Source organism: Vanacampus margaritifer, chromosome 8 (genome assembly GCF_051991255.1).
Source record: "Vanacampus margaritifer isolate UIUO_Vmar chromosome 8, RoL_Vmar_1.0, whole genome shotgun sequence".
Lineage (NCBI taxonomy): Eukaryota > Metazoa > Chordata > Actinopteri > Syngnathiformes > Syngnathidae > Vanacampus > Vanacampus margaritifer.
This window is the reverse complement of record NC_135439.1, coordinates 24419377-24442875: the sequence shown is the minus strand read 5'-3', so window position 1 is coordinate 24442875 and position 23499 is coordinate 24419377. Positions and strand designations below refer to the sequence as shown.

The 23499-nt window shown below is 37.7% G+C and overlaps 1 protein-coding gene across 18 annotated transcripts in view; it reads right to left on the bottom strand.

The window, feature by feature from the left end:
* plekha6 (pleckstrin homology domain containing, family A member 6) overlaps positions 1-23499 on the bottom strand; it is a 135278-nt gene that overhangs the window by 25326 nt on the left and 86453 nt on the right. For 8 of the 18 annotated variants that reach the window (XM_077573053.1, XM_077573054.1, XM_077573058.1 and 5 more), the window contains 8 exons: positions 23463-23499; positions 16295-16819; positions 12759-13239; positions 11128-11214; positions 6848-6901; positions 5575-5655; positions 798-866; positions 280-360 (listed from right to left, as the gene is read on the bottom strand). The exon at positions 23463-23499 is cut by the window's right edge. In XM_077573053.1, coding sequence (XP_077429179.1) covers positions 280-360; positions 798-866; positions 5575-5655; positions 6848-6901; positions 11128-11214; positions 12759-13239; positions 16295-16819; positions 23463-23499 — 1415 coding nt within the window. The remainder of the gene's footprint in view (positions 1-279; positions 361-797; positions 867-5574; positions 5656-6847; positions 6902-11127; positions 11215-12758; positions 13240-16294; positions 16820-23462) is intronic. The other 10 variants (XM_077573067.1, XM_077573056.1, XM_077573068.1 and 7 more) reach the window with 8 other exon arrangements.

Sequence of the window (23499 nt, the reverse complement as noted above, 5' to 3'; positions counted from 1 at the left end):
ACTTTTTTTTTTTGTATTTTTGTTTTCCCCCTTTGTTTTACTCATCTAACCCAAATCCCGAACACCTATTTATTTGAAACCACTTGCATGGGGGACAAAGACATCTCGTCCATGTCTAACAATGGGCGGAAGTGAAAATTCAGTGAAAATACTTATGTACTGTACTTGTTTTATGTTTTCCACACACTTAAAAAAATTGAGAAAGCAGTTAATTATTGAACATTGTTATGTGTTACAACTTACAGCATTATATAATAAAAAAAAAATCTTCTTGTTTACCTTGTCAATTCGCAATCTGTGGACAACTGCTTCGTGATCTTTCACAATGTGGTTCTGTTCACACAGCCGACCCAAGAGTTTCTGCGTAAGACATCATGCCAACAAAACAAAACAAAACAAAAACTGTCATGAATACAATTGTAGAATATTGTCAAACACACACACACACACACACATTATGTACTGTTGTGTAGAGATGGATAATACTGAGACATATCTATTAATTAATTAATAAAAAACATAAGCAGCCAAGCCTAGTATCTTTACTCATCTTAATTAACACCTTTCGCGTGAACTAAAATTATTATATAATTAAGTTATACATCACTAACCTCTGATAGTAGAATTTCTCCTCTGAATGAATTGAGAACATTACTACAGACACATGGTTAATAAAGCGGGACCAACTGTGTATTATTTCATTTTTATTTTAAGGCCTGGTACCCCAAAACTGCCCATTGAGTGCAGTATTTGAAAATTTGCAAGCTCATTTTTAGAGTGAAAGTGATGTCACTTACACTTGTTTCAATTTCATTTAGTTTCAGTGTTGGGTGTAACTCTCTGTAGACATCATGGAAAGGAGGCACCTGTGAAAACAAAGATATTAAAATACTCAACACAAAGCAAGGCTTTTATAATAACCGTGGTTCCATAACACTGGGATGCTGCGTTAAACAAATAGAAAAATTGCAATGTGGGAACTGTTTTCTACTTTTTAAACCAAAGCTCAGCGGTGCCTTGAGATACAAGTTACCTAATTTAAGATTGTTCGAGATACGAAAGCTATGCAGCACAGAATTGAGCCAAACATACATGAAAAACACCTTTGACGTGCTATCAATTAGCATCAATTGCCTTTAAAGTAGCACTAAGGAACTTTTCAACCTTAATAAAATATTTTCATATCTCTTCTGATGAAACATCGACTTAAAAGTAGTTGAATATACCTTTGCCATTGCCTGAGGTGGTCTGTATAATTTTTACTGGCACTAAGCAACTTTGAAGAGGATGGTAGGAAGACTGCCACACAAAAAAACTACAAATGTGCTGACTACTTTATGGCCATTCGTTACAAAGATGGAAGTCAAGTTCAATGTTGCTGCACGATTACTGCTTTCCTGGCATAAGCTGCAAAACAACGGAAAAGTTTTGTCCAAGGAGATCAAAAAGAAAAAGGGAAGCTACCCAGATAAAAGGACAGTCAACGATCAACATTGTTGGCGTGAGCTAAAAAACTACACAATGCACTTGTCCTCATGGGAAATGTGATCTTCCTTCAGGCATAACATTACCGCTTTTGCCCATATGGCACCGCCGTAATCAATGTAAACTGAAAGTTTCTTAGTGATGCTTTAAGCACAGGACCTTTAAGCACAAATGGTAGAGCAACACAAATAAACTGATTATATAGCTATACTCACAGGCAAATATTCTTTATTCTCTATGATCTATATGAAGTGAATAAATAATATGAAATCTTACAGTCACTTATTGAAGCTGTAAAACTATTTTTCAATGTTTGTGTCTGCATTACTGTTCCTCCGGTGGCCATCCAAAAGAGGAGCACATTGAATTGAATTGTAGCATTAAATCATGATGCACAAACGGTTTTGTCATTTACATTCTATTTAATATTGTTATAACTCTGTTTTTATAAAGTACAATATTATAGAGTGGTATTTTTCTTTAACACAAAAATGTGTTTTTCGGGGATTAAGGGGTGCTAAACAAAGCGTGGTCACAGAACAAATTCAACTTATATCGCAAGGCACTGCTGTATGTAAATCATTAAATTATTTCATATAGTCTCCAATTTAATGTCCACATTATATTTAAATTTAAAATACTTTTATTTTCAAAACCCATTATTTAAATTTATATCTCTCTCTCTTTCTCTCTGTCTCTGTCTCTCTCTCTATAAATATATATGGAATGTTTCCCCTTACATTTCAACAACAACAAAAACAACCACACTAGTAAATTTATTTTTAACATTCCACCAATAAACTTGATTAAAGCAGACAGTTTAAGAAATTACTGTAAAATATATACATTGTTCAAATAGCATTGTGGTCAATATGGCAAAAGTTTTTGTTGCAAACATCAAATTAAGCATACATTTATTGACACAAAATAAATGTAATGAGTTAAATAACATGTTTGGTGGTTAAAAATGATTTACAAAACTTTGCGGGCTACTTGATGCTAGTACGGAAAGCAACTTTATCTGAAACAATCACCACAACAAAACAATACAAAAACACTATGAGTGGACCATATGTAAAGTAAGATGGATGGATAATTAAATTAGTCAAGATGAGCATGGAGTTGGTTACAAGTGGCTGTGATGTAATCTATAATAGATACAGTATATCATGTCATGGGAGAAAAAAAAGCATCAGTATGCACTTGTGTGAGTCTGTATGCATGCAAAGGCATACGGGTCAACAACTCAAAACAAGGGCTTTTATAAAATGTGTAATCTTTTCATGGTGGAATTAGAATTAGAGGTCTAAAGCACACAAACGCACACAAACATACAAGACAGAGCCATAATCTCAAAGAAAATAGTTTTAATGTTTAGCCTGGGTTTTTAGCAATCTGATACATTGCGTGGAGTATAATTGCATCGTTCTAGAGCTGTGGGTTGGTGAGAAATCAACTCATCTCATAATGACACAAAGAGAGTGAGAGAGAGAGACAGAGAGACAGAGAGAGATTATAAGTATTTGTACATCATTTATGCTGCCAGTCATAAGAATGTACTCTTATGATAAAGGCACAGCATGCAGTAAGGCAGCCTTTCACATTCTCCTGACAGCATTTCCATTTGATACTAGAAAGGTGCCGATATTTTTTTTCTGTAACTATTCAGTCATAATTGATCCTGATACCCACATTATAGACAGCCTGTGGGCAGAACTAATCTTCAGAGAGTGAGACTCATCTCAGAATAATGTCATTTGAAGGGGTGTGCTCAAAAAATTTATACGGCAAAATAGTGTTCCCTCACTATAACGCGGTTCACTTTTCGCGGATTTTTTTCAGTGCAATTTTGTATGCATTTTTTTTTTTTTACAGTAATGTACCTATTTAATAAAATTCAAGGTTTGAATATTGAGAATGCTTAAACAAGAGAGAGATGTGAGAAAATGTAAATGCCTCGATGAGAAGAGTGTATAAACTGTGTGGTGAGGGGTTTTAGAGCCCTAAAGCATTTTTAATAAATATAAAACTCGTTTGCAGATTTAATTTATTGCGGGTATTTTTTGGAACCTAACCCCAGCGGAAAATGAGGGAACACTGTATATCGTTGCGGACCTCTTTACAATACACGTAACGATATGTACGTGTCAGATTCGATATTGCACATTCATTTGTAAATAGGCAGTCAAGTGTTGCTTGCGCAGGGCTGTGCGAACAACAGCTTCTTTGAAAATAATCGAGTCAATTAACTGCACGTGCAAGGAGGAGGAGGAGGGTGGGTAGCGGAGGAAAGAGACATGGGTGCCTTCTCAGTTTACTTAATTAAAAAAAAAGTGTACATGTGTACATTGTGTAGGTGCCAACATGTCCCACAAGTATTTTCTAAATATAGCTCGCCAATGATTGGACACTGTGTCCTACTAAAAAAAATTAAAACAGAGGAAGACTACTTTTTTATTTAAACTTAACATGGTACACGTTTCTTAATGTACCAATTTTCCTATATATTTTTTTAAAATGAAATAGAATGATGAAAAAAAAATGCTGTTTTTATTTCCCAAAATATTTCATATAAGAACATTTTAGAGCTGTAATTTAAATTCTTGAATATTTTTGCTCATATTGGCCCATGCCTATTTGTAAAGTTTCCCTGTGTGTCTGTGAAAGGGGCTCCTTGCTTTGCAGTGCGCGCACATTTAGACCAGGCATGGCACTTTGTGGTAAACCAGATGAGCTGCTAAAAAAAAGTTTTTGCCATCCAGGATAATAAACATATCATTTAGATATACATGTGGCTGTTATAATAAAAAATGCATGTAAAGTAATGTAAAATATCGCGATACGTATCACCTCGAAGACCATGTATTGAGATACATATGTACCGCAGTACATCGAGAAGGCGTTTGACCGTGTCCCTCGGGAAGTCCTGTGGGGGGTGCTTCAGGAGTATGTGGTACTGAGCCCCCTGATATAAGCTGTTCAGTCGCTGTATGACCGGTATCAGTTTGGTCGACATTGCCGGCAGTAACTCGGATTCGTTTCCAGTGAGCGTTGGACTCCACCAAGGTTGCTCTTTGTCACCGATTCTGTTCATAACTTTTATGGACAGAATTTCTAGGAAACATTGCATCTCTGCTTTTTACGGATGATGTGGTGCTGTTGGCTTCATCAGGTTGTGATCTCCAATTCTAACTGGAGCGGTTCGCAGCCGAGTGTGAAGCGGTTGGGATGAGGATCAGCATCTCCAAATCCGAGACCATGGTCCTCAGTCGAAAAAGGGTGGCGTGCCCTCTCCGGGTCGGGGATGAAATCTTATCCCAAGTGGAGGAGTTCAAGTATCTTATCACAAGTGAGGGCAGGATGGAGCGGGAGACCGACAGCAGCGTCTGTAGTGATGCGGACTCTGTATCAGTCCGTTGTGGTGAAGGAACTGAGCCAAAAGGTCGATTTACGTTCCTACCCTTACAGATGGTCATGAGCTGTAAGTTGTAACCGAAAGAACAAGATCCCGGATACAAGCGGTCAAAATGAGTTTCCTCCACAGTGTCCGGGCTCGCTCTTAGAGATAGGGTGATGGGTTCGTCCATCCGGGAGCGACTCAGGGTCGAGCCGCTACTCCTACGTGTGGAGAGGAACCAGTTGAGGTGGCTCGGGCAAATGCCCTAAAAGATTACTGATGGTACGGTATTGTCATAATATTGAAAGTCTTGTACAGTCTTGGAAATGTTCATACTTTTTGGATTCACAAAGCTATCCATATATCAACCTAACAAGGAACTGACCGGGTGACAAGAAAAGTTTAACAATGATGGATAACAAAAATTAAAAATGAGCATGACGTTATGAGAAGAACACCGCATGCAGACAAAAATACGACGAAAAGAGAGGCAGGCTTAGGGAAGAGTGGATTCTTTGCTGAATTGCTGTAGTTTTGCCTTGAATTAGGAAAACAGTTAATTCTGTTGCTTGTACAAGTTTCAAAATAGTGTCAACGTTGTTATTCAGTCTGGTTGATGGTTTGTTAAGCTCAACAAAGCTGATTTTCTATCTGAAGCCTGCCTCCCTGCTGTGCTCTCTTTCCTCTCTTACTTGTATGCAGAGCTTTGCTGCAGAGGAGGACCTCTCCACCCTTCGGGTAACCATACCAATTAACCGGCTTCCCTCCAGCACCTGAAGATTCAGCTCAAATTAAAAACACCTCACAGTCACAACAACCTTGTTTTGAAGGTACAACGACGAATTAGGGCTACGTTTAAATATATATATTTTTAGAGGGCAGGGACAATATTCAGAGAAAAAAAACCCTCACATCTGCCACTTTATAAAGTGACAAATTTGTGAGAAAAAAAATAATACATTTGTAAGTTTTAAAGTGGCAAATTTGTCACTTTATAAAGTGGCAGATTTGTGAGAAAAAATCTCTGAAACTTACGAGAAATACACGTAGCGTACTACTCGGATGTTTGTGCTAATACTTTTTGGTCGGGTTTTCAAATAAGGAGATAGTAATTGCTTTAGCAGAGATGAACCATACGATGTTAAGCATTCACTCTTTGAAGCGTTGGGTACGGCCAGGGACAAAGACACCTTGCTTTGTGAAGGTCCACACCACGAGGCTCAAGAACTTAAGTTAATTTGTTAAAATGTATATTTACTTGTGCATTTATGTTTCCAGAATTATTTACACATTCATACATTTTGGTATTTTTTTTGTACAAGTATCTAAATTAATGTGTCGAATCTGCTGCTCTCCGACATACACTTGCATTTACCTTAAGTATGCTAGCTTCTGATTGGTTAGTGTTAGTCAGCTGGTAGGGGATCAGGAAGTGTTGTCGCTCTAGCTGCGGTGAATGACGAGTAAAGTTAAAATTTAAGAATGAATCCATCTCCATCCTGTCTTTTCATTTGATAAACAGTGTCCCATTAACCACCAACAAATCCACACATTATACTTTTTTCTCTCGCACAAATCTGCTACTTTATAAAGTCGCAAATTTGCCACTTTATGAAGTTGCATATTTGCCACTTCATAACATCGCAAATTAATGATTTTTTTGTTTGCAAATTTGCCATTTTATAAAGTGGGAAATTTGCCACTTAATGAAGTGGCAAATTTGCGAGTTTTTTTCTCGGAATATTGCCCCCACTCTCTAAAAATATATATTTATACGTGGCCCTAATACACCGTCGTATCAAGGCAACCGTAACACCTCTAACTTTTAAATTAGTTCAAAAATTCCTGAGAATAGATATGGGGAAATAAGTGATGGCTTCATGAAGTATAGACAATGTCTGCATTTACAGTGAAAGACACCATGTATGACATGATTTCACAAACAATGCAGATGTGTGCGCCTACCTGCTGGTCTAAATAATCCAAGTTGCGTTGGAGCTGGAGATCTAATATGTCGTCCTGAACCAAGCAGCAGCAACAATGATAAATATGGTGAACACACAGACACATGCAGCATTGACAGACAATTTTTAGATCAGACACAAGCAGAGCAAACAAAGCACCCAATCACCTTCATTGGACAGATGTTTTTTGTTTGTTTGTTTTCTTCCAAATGTGTTATTCTACTGTAGTTCAAAAACAATATCTACATTTACATTGATTATTTACCTAACTAAATAGTTGACAGTTGTATAGTACTTTTTTGTATAGGCTGTTTTGTAACCACCATTTTATGCATGCCAATAATAACTTGTAAAGGAGTCCACAATGACAATAAAAATGAGCCTATATGTTTGGACTGAGAGAGAAATGTTAATTATGTCCCACAGTTCAAGCAAAATTGACATAATGAAATTGACAGATGGATTGATGTATGGTATAGGGGCATGCAGGAACACAACTCAACACTGTGCTTTGTAAAGAGGATTATGAATTAACTATTCTCAAAGCAAAACCACAATCCAAAGAGATTTTACTTATTTATTGTACATTTAAACATCTGAAACTTTTTTTTTTTCTTAGTTTGAGGAAGACAATTTTGCTAGTGGTGAACTAATGATTCATTAATTTAAAAAAAAACACTATCCAGACTGTGAACCACCTCTTTGTTGACCCAGGGAGAGGAAAAAAAGCATGCCACAATGAGTGACTGACGTGAGGTTAGACTGGCCGAGAGAGAGGAGAGAGAGTGCGTGTGCGTGCGCACGCTTACGATTACGATAACGGCAATATCGTGATATCGGGATATTAAAACTGCCACAATATCGTCGTTGTCATGTCACGATATTATAAGCAGCTGTTAAAAATGTCAGGTTGATTTCCATTTGTGCAGTTCTAGCACCCTCTGGTGGCAAGTTTAAAAAAATATATATTGTGCAGTTTAATTTTCATAAGGGATGTTTTGGCTCTTCTATGTTTAAAATCCACACTAATGGTCAGATAAAGGGAAACCTAATGTGCTTGTGAACCGAGTCAATATGAGGAGGAACTCAATGTGTGCATACATTAGCCTCAATATTACATAATAATAATACATAAAATAAAAAATAAAAACAGACAGAGATATTTTTTTAAAGACCATCCCAATTATAGCAAATTTCTTTAAAATTGCTTAAATTAATGGCAATTATATTTTTTCTTCACGTTCTCTGTTCATCATTCATCTCATAGCAGTGCAGTAGTCAATGATGATATAATATATAATATACAGAGATGTGTGTGTCTGCACTTCCAAGCTAATTATATTGTTGAGTACAACTGAAGACTGAAAACTGAATCGTACCGGAGCCCTTAATGGCGGTCAATAAATGCAAAATAACCATTTCAGTCTTTAGTTCCTGACCAAAAGACGGCCACAAAAGTAGGGACCGATACCAGTATCGATATCCGTCGCGAGTACCGATACCATGAAATGTGTCCTGGCCCAATGACGATACTTGGCATCGGTACTTGCCCAGCCTATATAAAATTAATACGATTTTTAAAAAGGCAAAAAAATTTCACCACCACGCATGAGTTGTGGACCGATGACTTCTTAAAAAAAACAAATAAATCTAGACCTTTTACATTTCTAATTGAGGACCACTGGCTTATATCTTCCACAGCTGGAGCCTGCAGGTGGTCGTCGCTGATTCCTGTGATTCGGGCTCCCGCCGCTTTTCTCCATCTGCTTTGGTCTCACTAACTTTTGCTAGCTTCTTCCACTAGACGCTCTTGTTAACTGCACCAGCTAGTTCTTGCAAACCACTCTTGTTCACCACTCCCACTGCTCCTGCTTGCAAAGCTGCTGACTCGCTCACTCCAAATAATAATTGGTAGTAATTGGTGGTAGCCTTGCGCAGTGTGGTCTCTGAAGCACCATAGTGTGTGTGCTTAAAAAACGTTGCATCCTATTAGTTCACCACTAGACGGCCCTAAATAATACACACTATCCCTTTAAGCAAAGCATCAGTCTGATTGGTATTGTCAATTTTTGTTAGTAGAAATTAGGACATGCAAACAAAAAAGTTGCTTTGAGCTACAGAAAGCTGTTATATATTTTATATAATATTTTGCAATTCATAGAAATGAAAAGTGCTTGTTACATTAGGCTGCAATGTTAATTTCACCAAGATGTAGTGGACAAAAGAAGCTTCAGAAAGCAATTGTGATATTTTTGGACTCCTCTAGATGGCACTCCTGGTTTTCATTGCACCTAGATCACAATCTAGAGGAGTAAAAAAACAAACAAAAAATATATAAATATATCACACATGCTTCTTGAAGATTCATTTTCCCATCGCTACGAAAAAAATGCACTACACTGTATGGTATTATGCAATCTACTTTCTCTAAAGCCCCTATCCCACTGAACTGCGAACATTGGCGAATGCTGTGAATGTTGAATTAGCAAAATATGAGGTTGTCGTCTCTGTCATTTTGAGACATATCTGCGACGTGTTTGAGATGTAAAAGCGACATTTGAGACAAGGCGCGAATTAACCTAAAATTTGAGTGAAATTGACCCACACAACAGATAAAAAATATTATTTTTGTTTCCTTTTTATTAGAAGATGTAATTATTGGACATTTTTATCCAGTCACGTCGTCGTCATCCGTGAGGCGTTTGCGTGTTCATTTTGGACTTATTTCCTGGTCTAATTGTGCTATAAAATGGGTATGGTGTCGTCAAGTTGCCATAATTTAGATATCACTCCATCTCAGTTTTCTTTCTTGGAGAAAGAAAGAGGGGGGAAAGACATTTTTAAGTGACTGGAGCAGAGCGCGCGACACAGCCAATTCCTTCATGTGCGCAACCGGTCCTCAGTGGCATTATGAAAGAAAACCGTGACTGGTTGTCCCCAAAATATGAGTACATGTGCAGACATATGTTAATCATAGTCTAAAAATATTAGAACGAATGAAGGCAGCCATATTTTGGATTATATTTAAGACGGAAGCGCTGCCGCCCATTCAAGGCCCAATAATAATAATCATAATAATCATCATAATCATCATAATAGTCATAATCATCATAATCATCATAACAATGCTTAACGCTTTAAATATTATCAAAAATATTGCGAGTTCCATTCTAATATTTCCAGACTATGATTATCATATGTCACATGTAGGATACTCGTAAATTTGGGTGACTAACAGCTGTTTTTTGTTTTTTGGACATAAAGTGACATAATGTTTTGTGTCTGTAGCGGCCGAGCACCTGTCACCTGTGTGTGTGTTGCGTTTTATCACCGGTTTGACTCATATCCACGCAGCCCAGGCTGGGGCACATTGAGCACTTGTAAAACAAGTTAAATACAAATTAGAAAACATGTTCAACACATTTCTCCAAGCTAGCCTTTTGTTTTTCGTTTTTGAAATATGATTGCAATGTGTGTGCTGTTCCTGGCAGAGACCCACTTCTCCAAACAGCGCGCTCCGCCTCAACACAAGCTCTCTCTCACCATAGTATATGGGTGTCAGAGTGAATTTATTAATGGGAAAGAATTTTTCTGATTTACCCCATAACTCCGAACACAAATGCGACATATTCCGACCAATTGCGAACCCTGTCGAACTCTGGCGAAAGGCAACGTTTGGCAACGCTCGTAACTCAGTGGGATAGGGGCCTTAGATTGACATTTCTATTATGCGTATTCATGTGGTGTGAGGAATCCACATAGCTCTTTTGTACTGTACTTCATAGACTGTAACAAATTATGGTGGCATGTTGTATTACAATGACATCAAATGGATATAAAATGATATATATAAAAATAACTGTGAAGAATTTACCCCACAAAAAAAATAATAAAAAACACATCACCAGTATGGTTTGGCATGCTTGGAAACTCATCTGACTCACCATTTACTACAAGTAGTGCACTGTGTCACATAACTTGGCAAGCAGTTACTGTAGATTTAATTGTAAAAAGAGCTAAACACTCTCAAAATTATTGCACATTCACACACATACACACACACACACTCAAACATATTTAAAACTGAGTGCATAGAACGAAATAGGAGAATGTCTGGAAGAAATTGATGCCCAGGTAGCTATGACAGAGAAACTTACTATTAGTAGCTGCAAAAGCTTACCTATATTCAAAATAATGGGCCTAACCACCACATGAGTATTTCTGTATGTTCTGTTATGCTATGTAGATTGAAATGCATTGCAGCACATTGGCAGCACATACCATTTTATTGTGGATGGAAGGGGATACAGGGTAGTTGTGGTGGTATAATCCTTGATTTATGGACCTCCTATCGCCAGAGTAGTCATACTGAAGGAAGGGAATACGATAATGAAGAAAGAGTAAGATGGAGGCATGAACGACAGCAAGGATGTTAGACTAGCGAAAGGTGAAAATGGTCACAACATCAATCTTTCATCCTTTCTTTTATCTTCGTCTATGGTTACTTAACATTTTTTCTGGAAACTTAGTAGAGACATTTGACATTTCATTAGTTTTGATGGTGCGTTTTGATTGTTCATTCCCCTTCTAAAACTACAACCTAAAATTACAAACTAACGTTAGTTAACTCATTCAAACCCCAAAATGTATAAATATGTTTTTTAATACTTTGTCTTGCACTCCCAAAAATTAGTGGTGCAACGGATAATCATTGGTTCCGTGATCCGTGGTTGGTTCGGATCAGGCCCCACAGTTCGGATCGCCCACGATCCGCGGATTGGTTGGTGGGTGTGGGGGGACAACAGTGCGTATTCACAATGGACACCATTCAGACATGTCAAGGAAGCTAAAACATATTCAACGTAACATGCTAAGCCTAACTTCAAAATAAAGTTGACCAAATACAGTAATACATTGAGGGCAATGTAAATAGACTTAGTACACTTTTACTTTGAAGTTAACCCATGTTGTGGCATAATGGCTAGCTCAACTTCCCTTTTAGATGTTTAGGCTTTCTTTATTGTAGTTTTGATCGACATTGTAGTTGTGATCAACACAACGCTATCCCAAACTCATATTAAATCGCTAATTTAGGGTGCTAAGAAACTGCTAATTAAGTACGCCGTCATTGTATGATATGGCAAAAGTCTACGACGTAAGTGGCTAGCGGCTAGCTATTAGCATTACCAACGAGTGTCCAGCTGATAGCTGTGAATGAGTTTGACAGCTGGTAAATGGCTTACTTGAATTATTTTTCCATATTCTGGACCAAGGCTGCATTAAAATTCACTTTCCATGTTTAAAGGAAAGGAATGTGCTTTAAATTGCACTTTGAGGTCTTTTCATAATTATTATTATTTTTTAAATAGAACTTCCTCATTCATTTTATAAAACACTTTTACCCATTAAAAAAACAACTACATTCAGCTCAAAATGTAAGGGGTGGGGGTCGGGGGGCGGTGCTAGAGTATACAGAAGGCTTTGATGCAGCCACTGACCTGAAGAGGTCGCTTAAAGCAATGGTAATTATTACAAAAAAACAGCCAGTAGGTGGCAGCAGAGTAGGAGAGATCAACCAGGGCCATGTTGCAACAAGCACTTTTCCCCATTATTTTAAACAGGTTTGTGAATAATGATCAAACTTAGCTATATTCTATTGCTAATTGCTGTAATACGGAAACAGATACAAATATACTTTTTTTCCCTGATGAAAGAAAAGACTGTAATCTTTCTTATGGTATGTTCCATGTTTTTATAGCAATAGAACACAATATTCTGTGTACCTTGCAAAATCAGTCAAAATCCAATAAAACAGCCAGGAGCGAAGTGAAAAATGTATGGGAGTGAATGAGTTAATTGTGCTGTAAAGTTAAGTATATATTTTTTCTAAATTACAGTGATGCGTATCTCACCTTTGGCGAGCTGAGCGATCTCCTTAGGTTATAGACAGACGGATCAGCATAGATCACGTCATCCCTCATTCTCCCCTTAAAGCGGTCAAAACGTGCAGATGGTGATCGAGCCGGTGAGACAAAGTTGTGTGATACTGGTGAGTAGGCCCCCCCAGAGGACAAGGATGGTGACCTGGGCACAGACCTGGAACGTGGCTGAATGGAAAGACGTCTCATAGACTTCTCAACTCCACTGTAGTACTGTGGTCCCCAAGAGTCCCTGGGGGATGGCGGACCGTACAATTGGTGAGGCCCATCCCTTAGTGAGCGCCGCTTTTCCTCAACAGCCCAGCGGTGGTCATATCCCCCCACAGCAGAGACAGAGCAAATGCTATCAGGCCGGATTCCTGGTGGGTACAGCGCATACTCCTCCAAATACTGGGGGTCACCAGAGTAGCCATAGTAGTTGAACCCTTGGCTCGCTGGATAATAATGGGATGGACTAGAAGAACAGGAAAAAGAAAGAAACAAAAATCTGATTGAATTTTTGTCTTTGAGTGACGATATGCAAACCACGCCATATCTTTAGGTGAATGTGGTATTGTTTTTTTTCAACCAGCTATAAGGCATCAGTAGTGCACATCTTCGGTCACCTAATCTATTGGCAGGGTATAGAAGTTGAATCCCACATACATTTAATGAAATATGACTACAGCATAACAACTTGTCACATACTCAACAAAAATATAAACGCAACATTATTTTTGCTCAATAAACTCAAATATCTAAAACTTCTTCCGCATACACAATATCACCATTTCTTTCAAATATTGTTCATGAACCAGTCTAAATCTGTGATAGTTAGCACTTCTCTTTTGTCGAGATAATCCATCCCACCTCACAGGTGTGCCATATCAAGATGGTGATTAGACAGTATGGTATGGCACTGGTGTGCCTTATGGGCTTCTGCACACCGGAGGCGACGTTGCTCGCTCTCAATTCATTTCCTATGGAAGCGGGGCGACAAGGCGAAAATCGCCTTCCCGCCTCCCCCTCTGCGACACACGACATTTGTGTATGTGAAAATTGCACGCGTAGGCCCTCGAAAGTTGAAACATGTTCAACTTTTGTCACTGTCGCCGGGGCTTCAACCAATAAGCAAAGGTTTCATTAATGAGCCAATAAATGCAGGGTATGCTACACAGTGGGCTATCAAGAAAAATGCAGTATCCGACTATCATTTAGTTAAAAAAAACTAATACATAAAAAAAAAACTATCATTTTGTACGATACTTCATGCAATGATTTCCGTGACTTCAACAAAAAGGCCGGTGCATGAGAGCTTGTTTGTACAGGGTTAATTTGTCCGGTAAGTTTTCTTTACCGTTTTTTGTAAGAGTTAATGATAATAATAATAATAATACAATTATTACGTATATTATATATATTATAATTACGTACTGTAGTAAAACTTTTGTGTTTAAAATTAAAATGTTTAGAGTCCCTCCAATTTAATAGACAATCAAATCTGATGTAACAAGAGAGCAACGTCTGCCGCCGCCGTCACGGCTGCTTATATGTGTTGAGATCTGGGAGGCGACGAGATACGTATTTCGCTGTCACTTGTCACCTCCCGTGTGTCGAGCCCATTAGACTGACCACAGTAAAAGGCCACTCTGAAAGGTGCAGTTTTGTGAAAAAATGACTAGTTTTTTGGGTCCCCAGTCAGAACTGGTGGGATGGATTATATCAGCAAAGGAGAAGTGCTCACTATCACAGATTTAGATTGGTATGTGAACAATATTTAAGAGAAATTGAGATATTGTGTATGTGGAAGAACTTTTAGATCTGAAAGTGTAGTTTTTTAATTGTCAGTCATTAAAACCCCTTGCGATATAACCCTTATTTTAATCCGGTAGATTGATAAAGTGGATTTCACGCAATTAAAAGTAGCAGACGACAATGCAATATGATGATAATAATAATACATCAAATTTATATAGCGCTTATTCAGACACTTTAAGATGCTTTACACAATAAAGGACAACAAAGACAATACACCAATAAAGGCTCTGCCTCCAAAGACCATTATTGTCTGCAAATGTCAACTCAAGCATATTTGACATTATGAAGTATAATCACTATGCATTAGCGACAGAAACTCAGTGCAGATTACTCCGCACAACATCGCTAACTGAAAAATTGGTCAACAACAATTTTAGGTAGCCCGCCCCCCACCAAGGACCACATAAATAAAAATACTCCCAGGTGAAGGGGCATTGTGATTTTCTAGGAGTTTGAATTGTGATTTGATTTTTTTCTTCATTTTCTTCATCTATTTCATTCATTTCTAAAAACCAAATAATATATATAATGTAATTCTAAAAGTCCCATATAAAGAATGAAATGGACCATAAAGACAACAAGTCCCCAATTCTCCCCAGAATTCTGTTAAAAAATAATGTAAGTTAAAAACAACATAAATAAATAAATAAATAACAGCTGGTCTCACACACAGTCATATGACTTTATAGTTCTCAGTTTACAATTCAGCTACTGACGTTCATAACAACAAAATTGACATTGGTTAATACGAGTAAAAGAGGTTAACACAAAAAACGTATTGTCTTTAAAAAGGAAAACTGTTAATAATATTGACATAATGATCAAATGTAATTAACCTATTTCATATTTCTTTAACAAGCTGGATGTAATTATACTTTAAAATGTGATGTTTGAGTTGGATTTTTTTCTTTGTTTTCTTTATTCAAATTGTTCAATAAACTGATTTATTTTGCAGAAACACAATGTTCCTTCAGTCTAGTCCTGAATCTTGTTTTTTTCCTTCTTCTTTTTTTTTTTTTATATATCTATCTGTTCCTTTTAACTTATACTGCATGGCTTTCTCTTATTTCAAATATTTCAAAAATATTGATTGGTAAAGTTTTATTGTGAGCTTTCAGCATAATTTGAAGAATACTATAATCTAATAATTGATGACATTTTAACAATTTTAATTTTGAATAAATAATTAGTTGGATCTCTAAATGGTGATTATTCTCGGATATTTCTTGCAATATAAATACTAGGTGAGTTTTAAATGATGTAAGATGTAAGAGAATTATAGAAATAAAGTGTCACATATATTTATCTGTTTCATAAGTATTGTGAGAAATCATGAACACGATTGGTGTTTTCACATAGATAAATGCCATTAGTTCCTAACAACTAAGGAAAAATCTTTTTAGAATTGCTTATCCTATCGATTGATTCTAGCAATTACTCAGTAATTGCCCGTTACAAGGCAACAATATTTGTGTCGGACAGTTTTTGTGGTCAACTTTGTATGCTGATTGCTGATTGTATCCAAATAATAAAATATGATAAAGTTGTATCAAACTTGTAGCCCTTCACACTAGTAGCCAAGTATCTCTCAGTTTAGGGACACATAAAACCATCTCTGGTCAAAATTTGCTGTTAACCAGTGTTATGTATGGCCAGTAAATGATTTGGAAGTTTTAAAAGTCACATATCGCCATATTTATGATTCTAACTACCTGTTGATGTCCTCCTGGGACACCATGACCCGCCGCTGATTGACCCAATGCTGCAGCTGTGCCATTGAGCTTTTCCTTTGGGCCACTCTCTCAGGGGCAGTTCTGGGAACAAATCCCCTCCTCAGCACCACATTCTGGTGCTGTTCCCTTGCGTCATTGTTGCCTTCTTGTTGTCTTTGAGGTGTACAAGTGCTGTGACTTTGAGATTGAGGGGGTTTACTGTTGTAGTTTTGGGGCATGGCGTTGGGGGGGAAATGATTACTGCAACCATTTGGATTGTGTTTTGTTTGCGCATGGCCACAGTCAGGCCCTTCACCTGCATCTTCACTTTTTCCTCCACGGTCTCCTTGTCTCCCGTTGTTTTTCACTGTGTCATGACCAGAACAAGGAGCTGACAGCGGGGGCGTTTCCAAATTGTCTACACCATTGTCATTTTTGTTTAGTGCGGTCTGTTGTTTAGGTTCTATTTGCGGGTCAGTGTCTCCAGTAATCATGGCCTGATCTGCTGTGACAGCCGTGTTTGATCTAACAAGAAAAAAAAAAGAGATTAATATAAATACATTTCATTATACTACATATACACGTGCATTATATTCAATTTCTATGCCATTTGCCCTCATTAGGGTCATAGGTGAGCTGGAGAACAGTGGACTTTGAGTCGAGAGGTGGGCTACACTTAGTACACGCAAGAGAAGTGATTCTTAACCATTGGCTTGGTTCGCGACCGCCATCTAGTGGGCTGTAAAGCCATTTCAGTTTTGTAACTGTGGACTGCAGGCAGCTTTCAATTGAGGCTTTTTACACATGTAGCAGGGTATTTTTAAAACCGAATATTTCCCCCCTCCCCGTGTAGAAAAAAAAGTCCATCAACACTGCCTCGTCTGTTTAAAAAAACATCTCCACATAAACACACACCAAAACGGAGAAGGTAATTTCTAAGCATGCCAAGCCTCTAAGTGGCAGTAATTAGACAAAATACTGCTCGACTTAGACGTAACTTCCACCATACGTCACACAACCACGGACTGTCAAGCCTACACAAGACATTTCCTACGCTGAGCATAATTTCAAAATAAAGCGTTCCAAATAATACTGCAACATTGCAAATACCCTTAGCAGGCTCTTACTTTGAAGTCGGACTGCGTGGCGGCGTAACTGCTACCTTGACTTCCGTTTTCGACGTGTTGGCTTACATATCGAGGTTTTTATTGAAAAGACATAGTTTCTACCAACATTATCACAATGCCACCCCGAAAGTATAAAATATTGCACTTAAAGTTGTGTTCCTAGATCCTAAAAAGCCATATTAGACATTTTGAGTGGATTTTTTTTAATGGGCATAAGCATTTTACAAAATAAATGAAGACAAAGTACTATTTATTTTATTAAAATTTTTTTGCTGATCCGAAAAGCAATCCGATAAATTTGGGATCCGAAACGTGACTATTGTGATCTGTTGCACCACTAGTAGTAAGTTTAGGCTGTGTTTTGTTGTCCCCTCACTCCACTTCCTGGTCAAAATGTCATGGGGACAACATCGAAATTCCAGAAAGAAAGTTTCTGATTTATCAAACCCTGCCCGCGATTGTCCTGACTAAAAAATGTATTGCTATATGAAACGTTCAATTACAAGCTAATAGTAAATGCCCTATGCAGTATTTGCTATGGCTGGGTACCTAAGCAAGGCAAGTCATGGTTTGCTGGAAAGTAATAGGTTGTGATTCAACATTGCAAGGACTCTTTGTTCCATTTGAAATTCAACTTAAGCCAAATCAGAACTTATTGATATGTTTTTGTTATATGAACATGTAATATTGCTATTGCAATATTTGTAATACTAATTATTGGCCCTCACACATTCCTGCAGCAAATTTGGATGTGCAATTGCATACTAATAAAGGTTAGTAATGACACGCCAATGAAGTTGAACTTTTTGAACCACTACAATACTTTAGGTCACGACTGGTAATCATAATATTTTCCGCTCCGTGAAACCCGTTAGTGCTAAGCAGTACACATGGCTCCTGAATGTATTTGCAGTGTGTGTCATAATTATAATGAGCAGATATTCAGTTGAAACAGGTAGCCTTCAATGTAACATTTTAATATATATTTGTAATCATTAAAGCATTTAGAAAAAGTTTTTTGGGGGGCCCACGCTTTTGTCCGTAGAGCAGAGCTTCTCAATTATTTTTTTCTGAAAGAAGAATATATTACGCAATCCCCCAACTCTCCGCCGGGAGTATAAACAGTATAATTTGCTTTTAAAATTGTTATAAGTACACCTCTGTATATCATTGTTTACTTATCAACATTAAAGAAAACTAAAAACAAATACATATCTGCAGAATAACTTTATTAATATTGTTTATACTCCCTGCGCACATTCTGACAAATGTGCGCCACTGCCAGCGACTGTAGTGGAAGTGCAATTTATTCTGGTACGGGGGGCAAAAACAAACAAACATGTTCCTTGTGGTCAAAGGTGCACATCAATTTTGCATTCAAGACATGTCAGGGTGGCCCTGTGCTCAACAACAACAAAAACCCTTCCAACTCTAGGGGGGTATTCCATCAAGCCGAATTAAGGAAAAGCCTGTCTTATTTCGCTGAACCCGGCTCTTTTTTTTTTATTTATTTTTTTATCAGAGTTCCGTTCCATCAATGTGGGTTATATAAATTCCCACTCAGTATCCGTGGAAATGTATGCTGTGGAAAAGCCTGGCTCATTTCAATAAACCTGGCTCATTTTAAGTCAGTGTTCCATTCCATCAACGTGGTTTGTGTGAATGCCAATTCGGTAACCCTGGAAATTTATGATGCAGACCTAACCTGCTCCGGAGCAGGTTAACTGTGAAACTTAGTTAAGCTGTGTGTCAAAAAAACGTGGATTTCTGCGCTTGTGTAGCACCTGAAATGGTATATTTGCTTTTGTATGACATTGTAGTTGATTAATGACATTTCTGCACATTTCGTTTTTTTCTTTTTTTTTAAATAAGATGTAATTTAGCACACTACCCTAGAGGGCCAACTTGCATCACTTATTTCATGTAATAAAAATAAAAAGTCCATGAAAATCATTTCTCACCACTTTCACTGTTTACAAAATCGCTTAAATTGCTTTAATTAAACTCATTCATATAGAAGTCTTCAAGTCACACATCAAATGTAACTTCCAAGATGCCTTATAATTATTATCATCATTATAAGTGTTCTACATAAAAAGAGGTAAAAACAATATAGTCACTTAAAAAATGCCTTCCCACCCACATGGGTCAGGGTTCCCCCCTCTATTCCCTCAATCAGTGCCCACCCCAGACTGCTGCTCAGCACCAGATCTTCTGCTGATGTGAATGTAGCAGGCGGAGGTCCCCCACCTCTGCCAGTAGCCTCAGTCTTTTTTCTGGTGGCTACAATGGTGGGCAACATATTTATAGCTCGACACCTATTTAGTTTTATTTTTTATATATATTGTTATAGGCTACCTGCCAACTTGTTGACATGATCGCTTTTGGCTACTGTTGAGATGTAACAGTGAAGAATGAATATATAGGTCAATTCAAAGTGCTTTACATTAAATTGATAATTAATAACACTATTAATGTGACATACACATCTAACATGAAACAATTATACATAGTCTGTCGGCTATTTATTTTTTTAAATTGCCAATGATATTTCTCTCGTCTTATTGATAGCAGCAGAATTGCCTTTTTAGATGATTTCTGCCTTGAATTCTTCATACAGCTCCATCAATAACTTTTGTTCTGTTTGTGAGAAGTATAATGCTCTCGTTTTGCTGTCTTTTGACATAATTGATTGCAATTTCGCCTATCAACTCATCAGGGTTTCTTGTCTACCCCGGGAGCGTGTACAAAGCCAGGCTATGCAAGCCTGTCTTACGTTAACCTTGACTAGACGCGGCTGGAATGGGTTAGTGGAACGACTTGGCGCTTTATTCGGAGATGGTCTTCACTACAGCCTCGCTTTTTTGCATGAGCCTTGCTTTCTTTAGCTGCGTTGATGGAAAACCCCCCAAGGTGTCCATTTCACAAAGCATGTTCAACAAACTAACCCTGAACAGCGAGTTGATAATGCCCTGAGATAGGAAACTGCGTTTTCCGTTCCAGGACAGCTGATTTGAGGTAGTTATATCAACGCAAAGTTGTTTCACCTGGCTACACTGGCTACACTAAAAAGTCCACATCAATGGAGCACCGATTTGTTTGTTTTTTACCCCTCTCAACTGAAAATCTTATTGCGATCATATGGCGAAGTTGAACATGTCTTTAGAAAAAAAAGTGCAACACTGCAGCAGCTCCCCATAGAGGAAGGCGGCGTGGGAGAACGTTGCTGCTCGGGGGTCAGGTCAATGCGTAAATTTAAATGTAGTCCTTTGCAATCACAATAATATTACAGAGGAAACCTGTTGAATGGTAGCTCATTAATTAATTTCATTAGGGTGCAATCCTGCGGGGGAGAAGCACACTTGACTTAAGATGAACTATAAGAACATTATTCAAACGGTTATAAGAAAAAAACGGAGCGCAACACACAATATATGCTGTGATGTGAGCGCATGACTACGGCTGGTAATGTTGCAAATGTAAGGATGGATTAAGTTGTGTATGAAGGTGATGGACTGTGATGTAAAACGGTACAACTCAAAAAGATAACTGTCCGGAAATGCCAGCTATCTATGGTCTGATAACAATGGCACGACGAATATTTAATTCCCTGCGCAATAACGCGGCACCTTCATCTCACGTTCTCACTAAACCTGCTTTGTGAAATAAACCCCTGATTTTCTTAAATAATGCTGTTTTAGTTGCCAACCGCTCTCTTCACAGCAGAGTTTGAAAAACAACAGGACTGAGACTGGGTGACAGGATATATAGTATTTTTCTTCTTCTATAGTGCCACTTCATTACAATTACATTTTGCCAAAAGTTGTCAAGTTATGCAAGTTATGGTAGCCTGTAAGTGATAAAAAAAAACAACAACAACAACATACACATAAAACACCCAGGGTAATGACATGGCAAAACAGGTGGGGACCACACTAACATTGAACTTTAACCTCAGGCTGCAAAATATATTTCTGCAGGCCGTGAATTTGAAATCCCTGGGGTCCATTTCACAAAGCATGTTCAACAAACACTGAGACTAATACTGAACAGCGAGTTGACATACACTGAGAGAGGAAACTCTGTGTTTTCGGTTCCAGGACAGCTGATTTGAGGTAGTTTTATCAAGTTTCACCTGGAGGTAGTTTCGTCTCGTGTTATCATTACACTAAAAAGACCACATCAATGGAGCCCCGATTCGAGGAGTTACCTTGGCAACGGGGAAGCAGAGTGCAGCGCCGCCCTCTGCTTCCGAATTTTTTACCCCTCTCAACTGGAAATCTTAATGCTAACATATGGCAAATTTGAACATGTCTTTAGAAAAAAAGTGCAACCCCGCAGCGGCTCCCCATGGAGGGAAGCGGCGTGGCCCGGGGAGAATGTTGCTGCTTGGGTCTATGCGTAAATTGAAATGTAGTCCTTTGCAATTACAAAAATATTACAGGGAAAACCTGTTGAATGATAGCTCATAAATTCATTTCATTTAGGTGCTATTCTGCGGGAGGAAAGCGCACTTGACAAGTTGAAATATAAAAAACTTAATTGAAATATTAAAAACATTATTCAAACGGGTATAAGAAAAAAATGGAGCGCAACACAATATATGTTGCGATGTGAGCGCATATGACTACGGCTGGTAATGTTGCAAATGTAAGGACGGATTAAATTTATATTAAATGAGGAAATTAGATGTGTGTGGCTGAAAGGAGGCGGGTACAGGGAAAAACTCAAGGTTCATTGTGAAAAACCTGCTACCGACCAGGTTAGGTTCATGGACACTGTTACTGCGGTAACTGACCGAGAGCTTATATTACCTCTTTTTATGAAACAGGTTTAAGTTACCTCCCTTTCTGAAGCGGAAAATGCAGAGTTTCCCACATTTCAGGGTTTCTTGACTCAGGGTTCTCTTTTTTTTTTTGACTCAGGGTTCTCACTAAACCTGCTTTGTGAAATAGACCCCTGCTCTAAACGCTAAACTCACAGAGAACATGAGGAGAAACGACCATTCCCACTCACACCTTTGGATTTAGAAGAAACTTTTTCTGCCAAAGGCCGCATACAAAAACATTGACGAATTGACCATTGACAGCAGGCCGCAAATGCCCCCGGTTCATGGTTTGGACATCACTGACCTCAATTCATTTTAACATGCATTTTATTGGAATCTGAAAGGGAGCTGGAGTAGCATTCCCATAAAAAACATGCATACTTCACATAGGAAGGTTGGGACAGGGATTCAAACCCTGAACCAAACTGTGATGCAGATGTGCTAACCAGGGTTATTATAGTTTTGCAATTTTTATTTTAGTTAGTTTTTGTTTTATTTTGAGTTTTGTTTTTTAAATTTAGTTAATTTTAATTAGTTTTCAGAGTGGTTCTGTGTTTTTTTTTTAAATGCTTAGTTTGAGTATTACTTTTCTATTTTTTATTTTTATTTTACTTGTGCGCAATATTTAATAAATATTATGGTGAAATGAAAAAAGTAATACATTGCTTACCTAACGTTGCATTTCGGCTGAGTTAAATGAAAAAGCAGACGAGCCAAGCCATTGGAGCCAAAAGTCAAGCGTGCAAAATTGTCGCCTAGGAGCGACGTCATCTGAAGGTGCTTTTCTATTGGCTGCTGCTAGATGACATCACTTCTGTGTGACACACTTTCAAATGTCTTTATTATGGTTATTATTGAAATAAATATACTTCAATCACATTAAAAATCATACCCAAAGGCTCATGTATTCAAATAATTACCAAAGACGAAAACCAATTATATTGATATAGCTATAACTATACTTAGTTTTTGTTAGTTTTGTTAACATTAAATGTACTTTCAGTTAGTTTTTGTTTTTTTAAAAAGCATTTTTGTTTTTATTTTATCTCGTTCATGAAATTGTTTCAAAAAAAAAAAATAGTTTTTTTTTTTTTAGATCGTTTTCATTAACTAAAATAACCTTGGTGCTAACCAGTAGTGGACCATGCTGCCTGTATGAAACGCCTGATTTAAAATTGAATTTGTTGGTTGTGTGTATGTGTAGGTGCACCACCTGTGTGAAGGATTAACGTTGACCTCTGCAGCCTCAC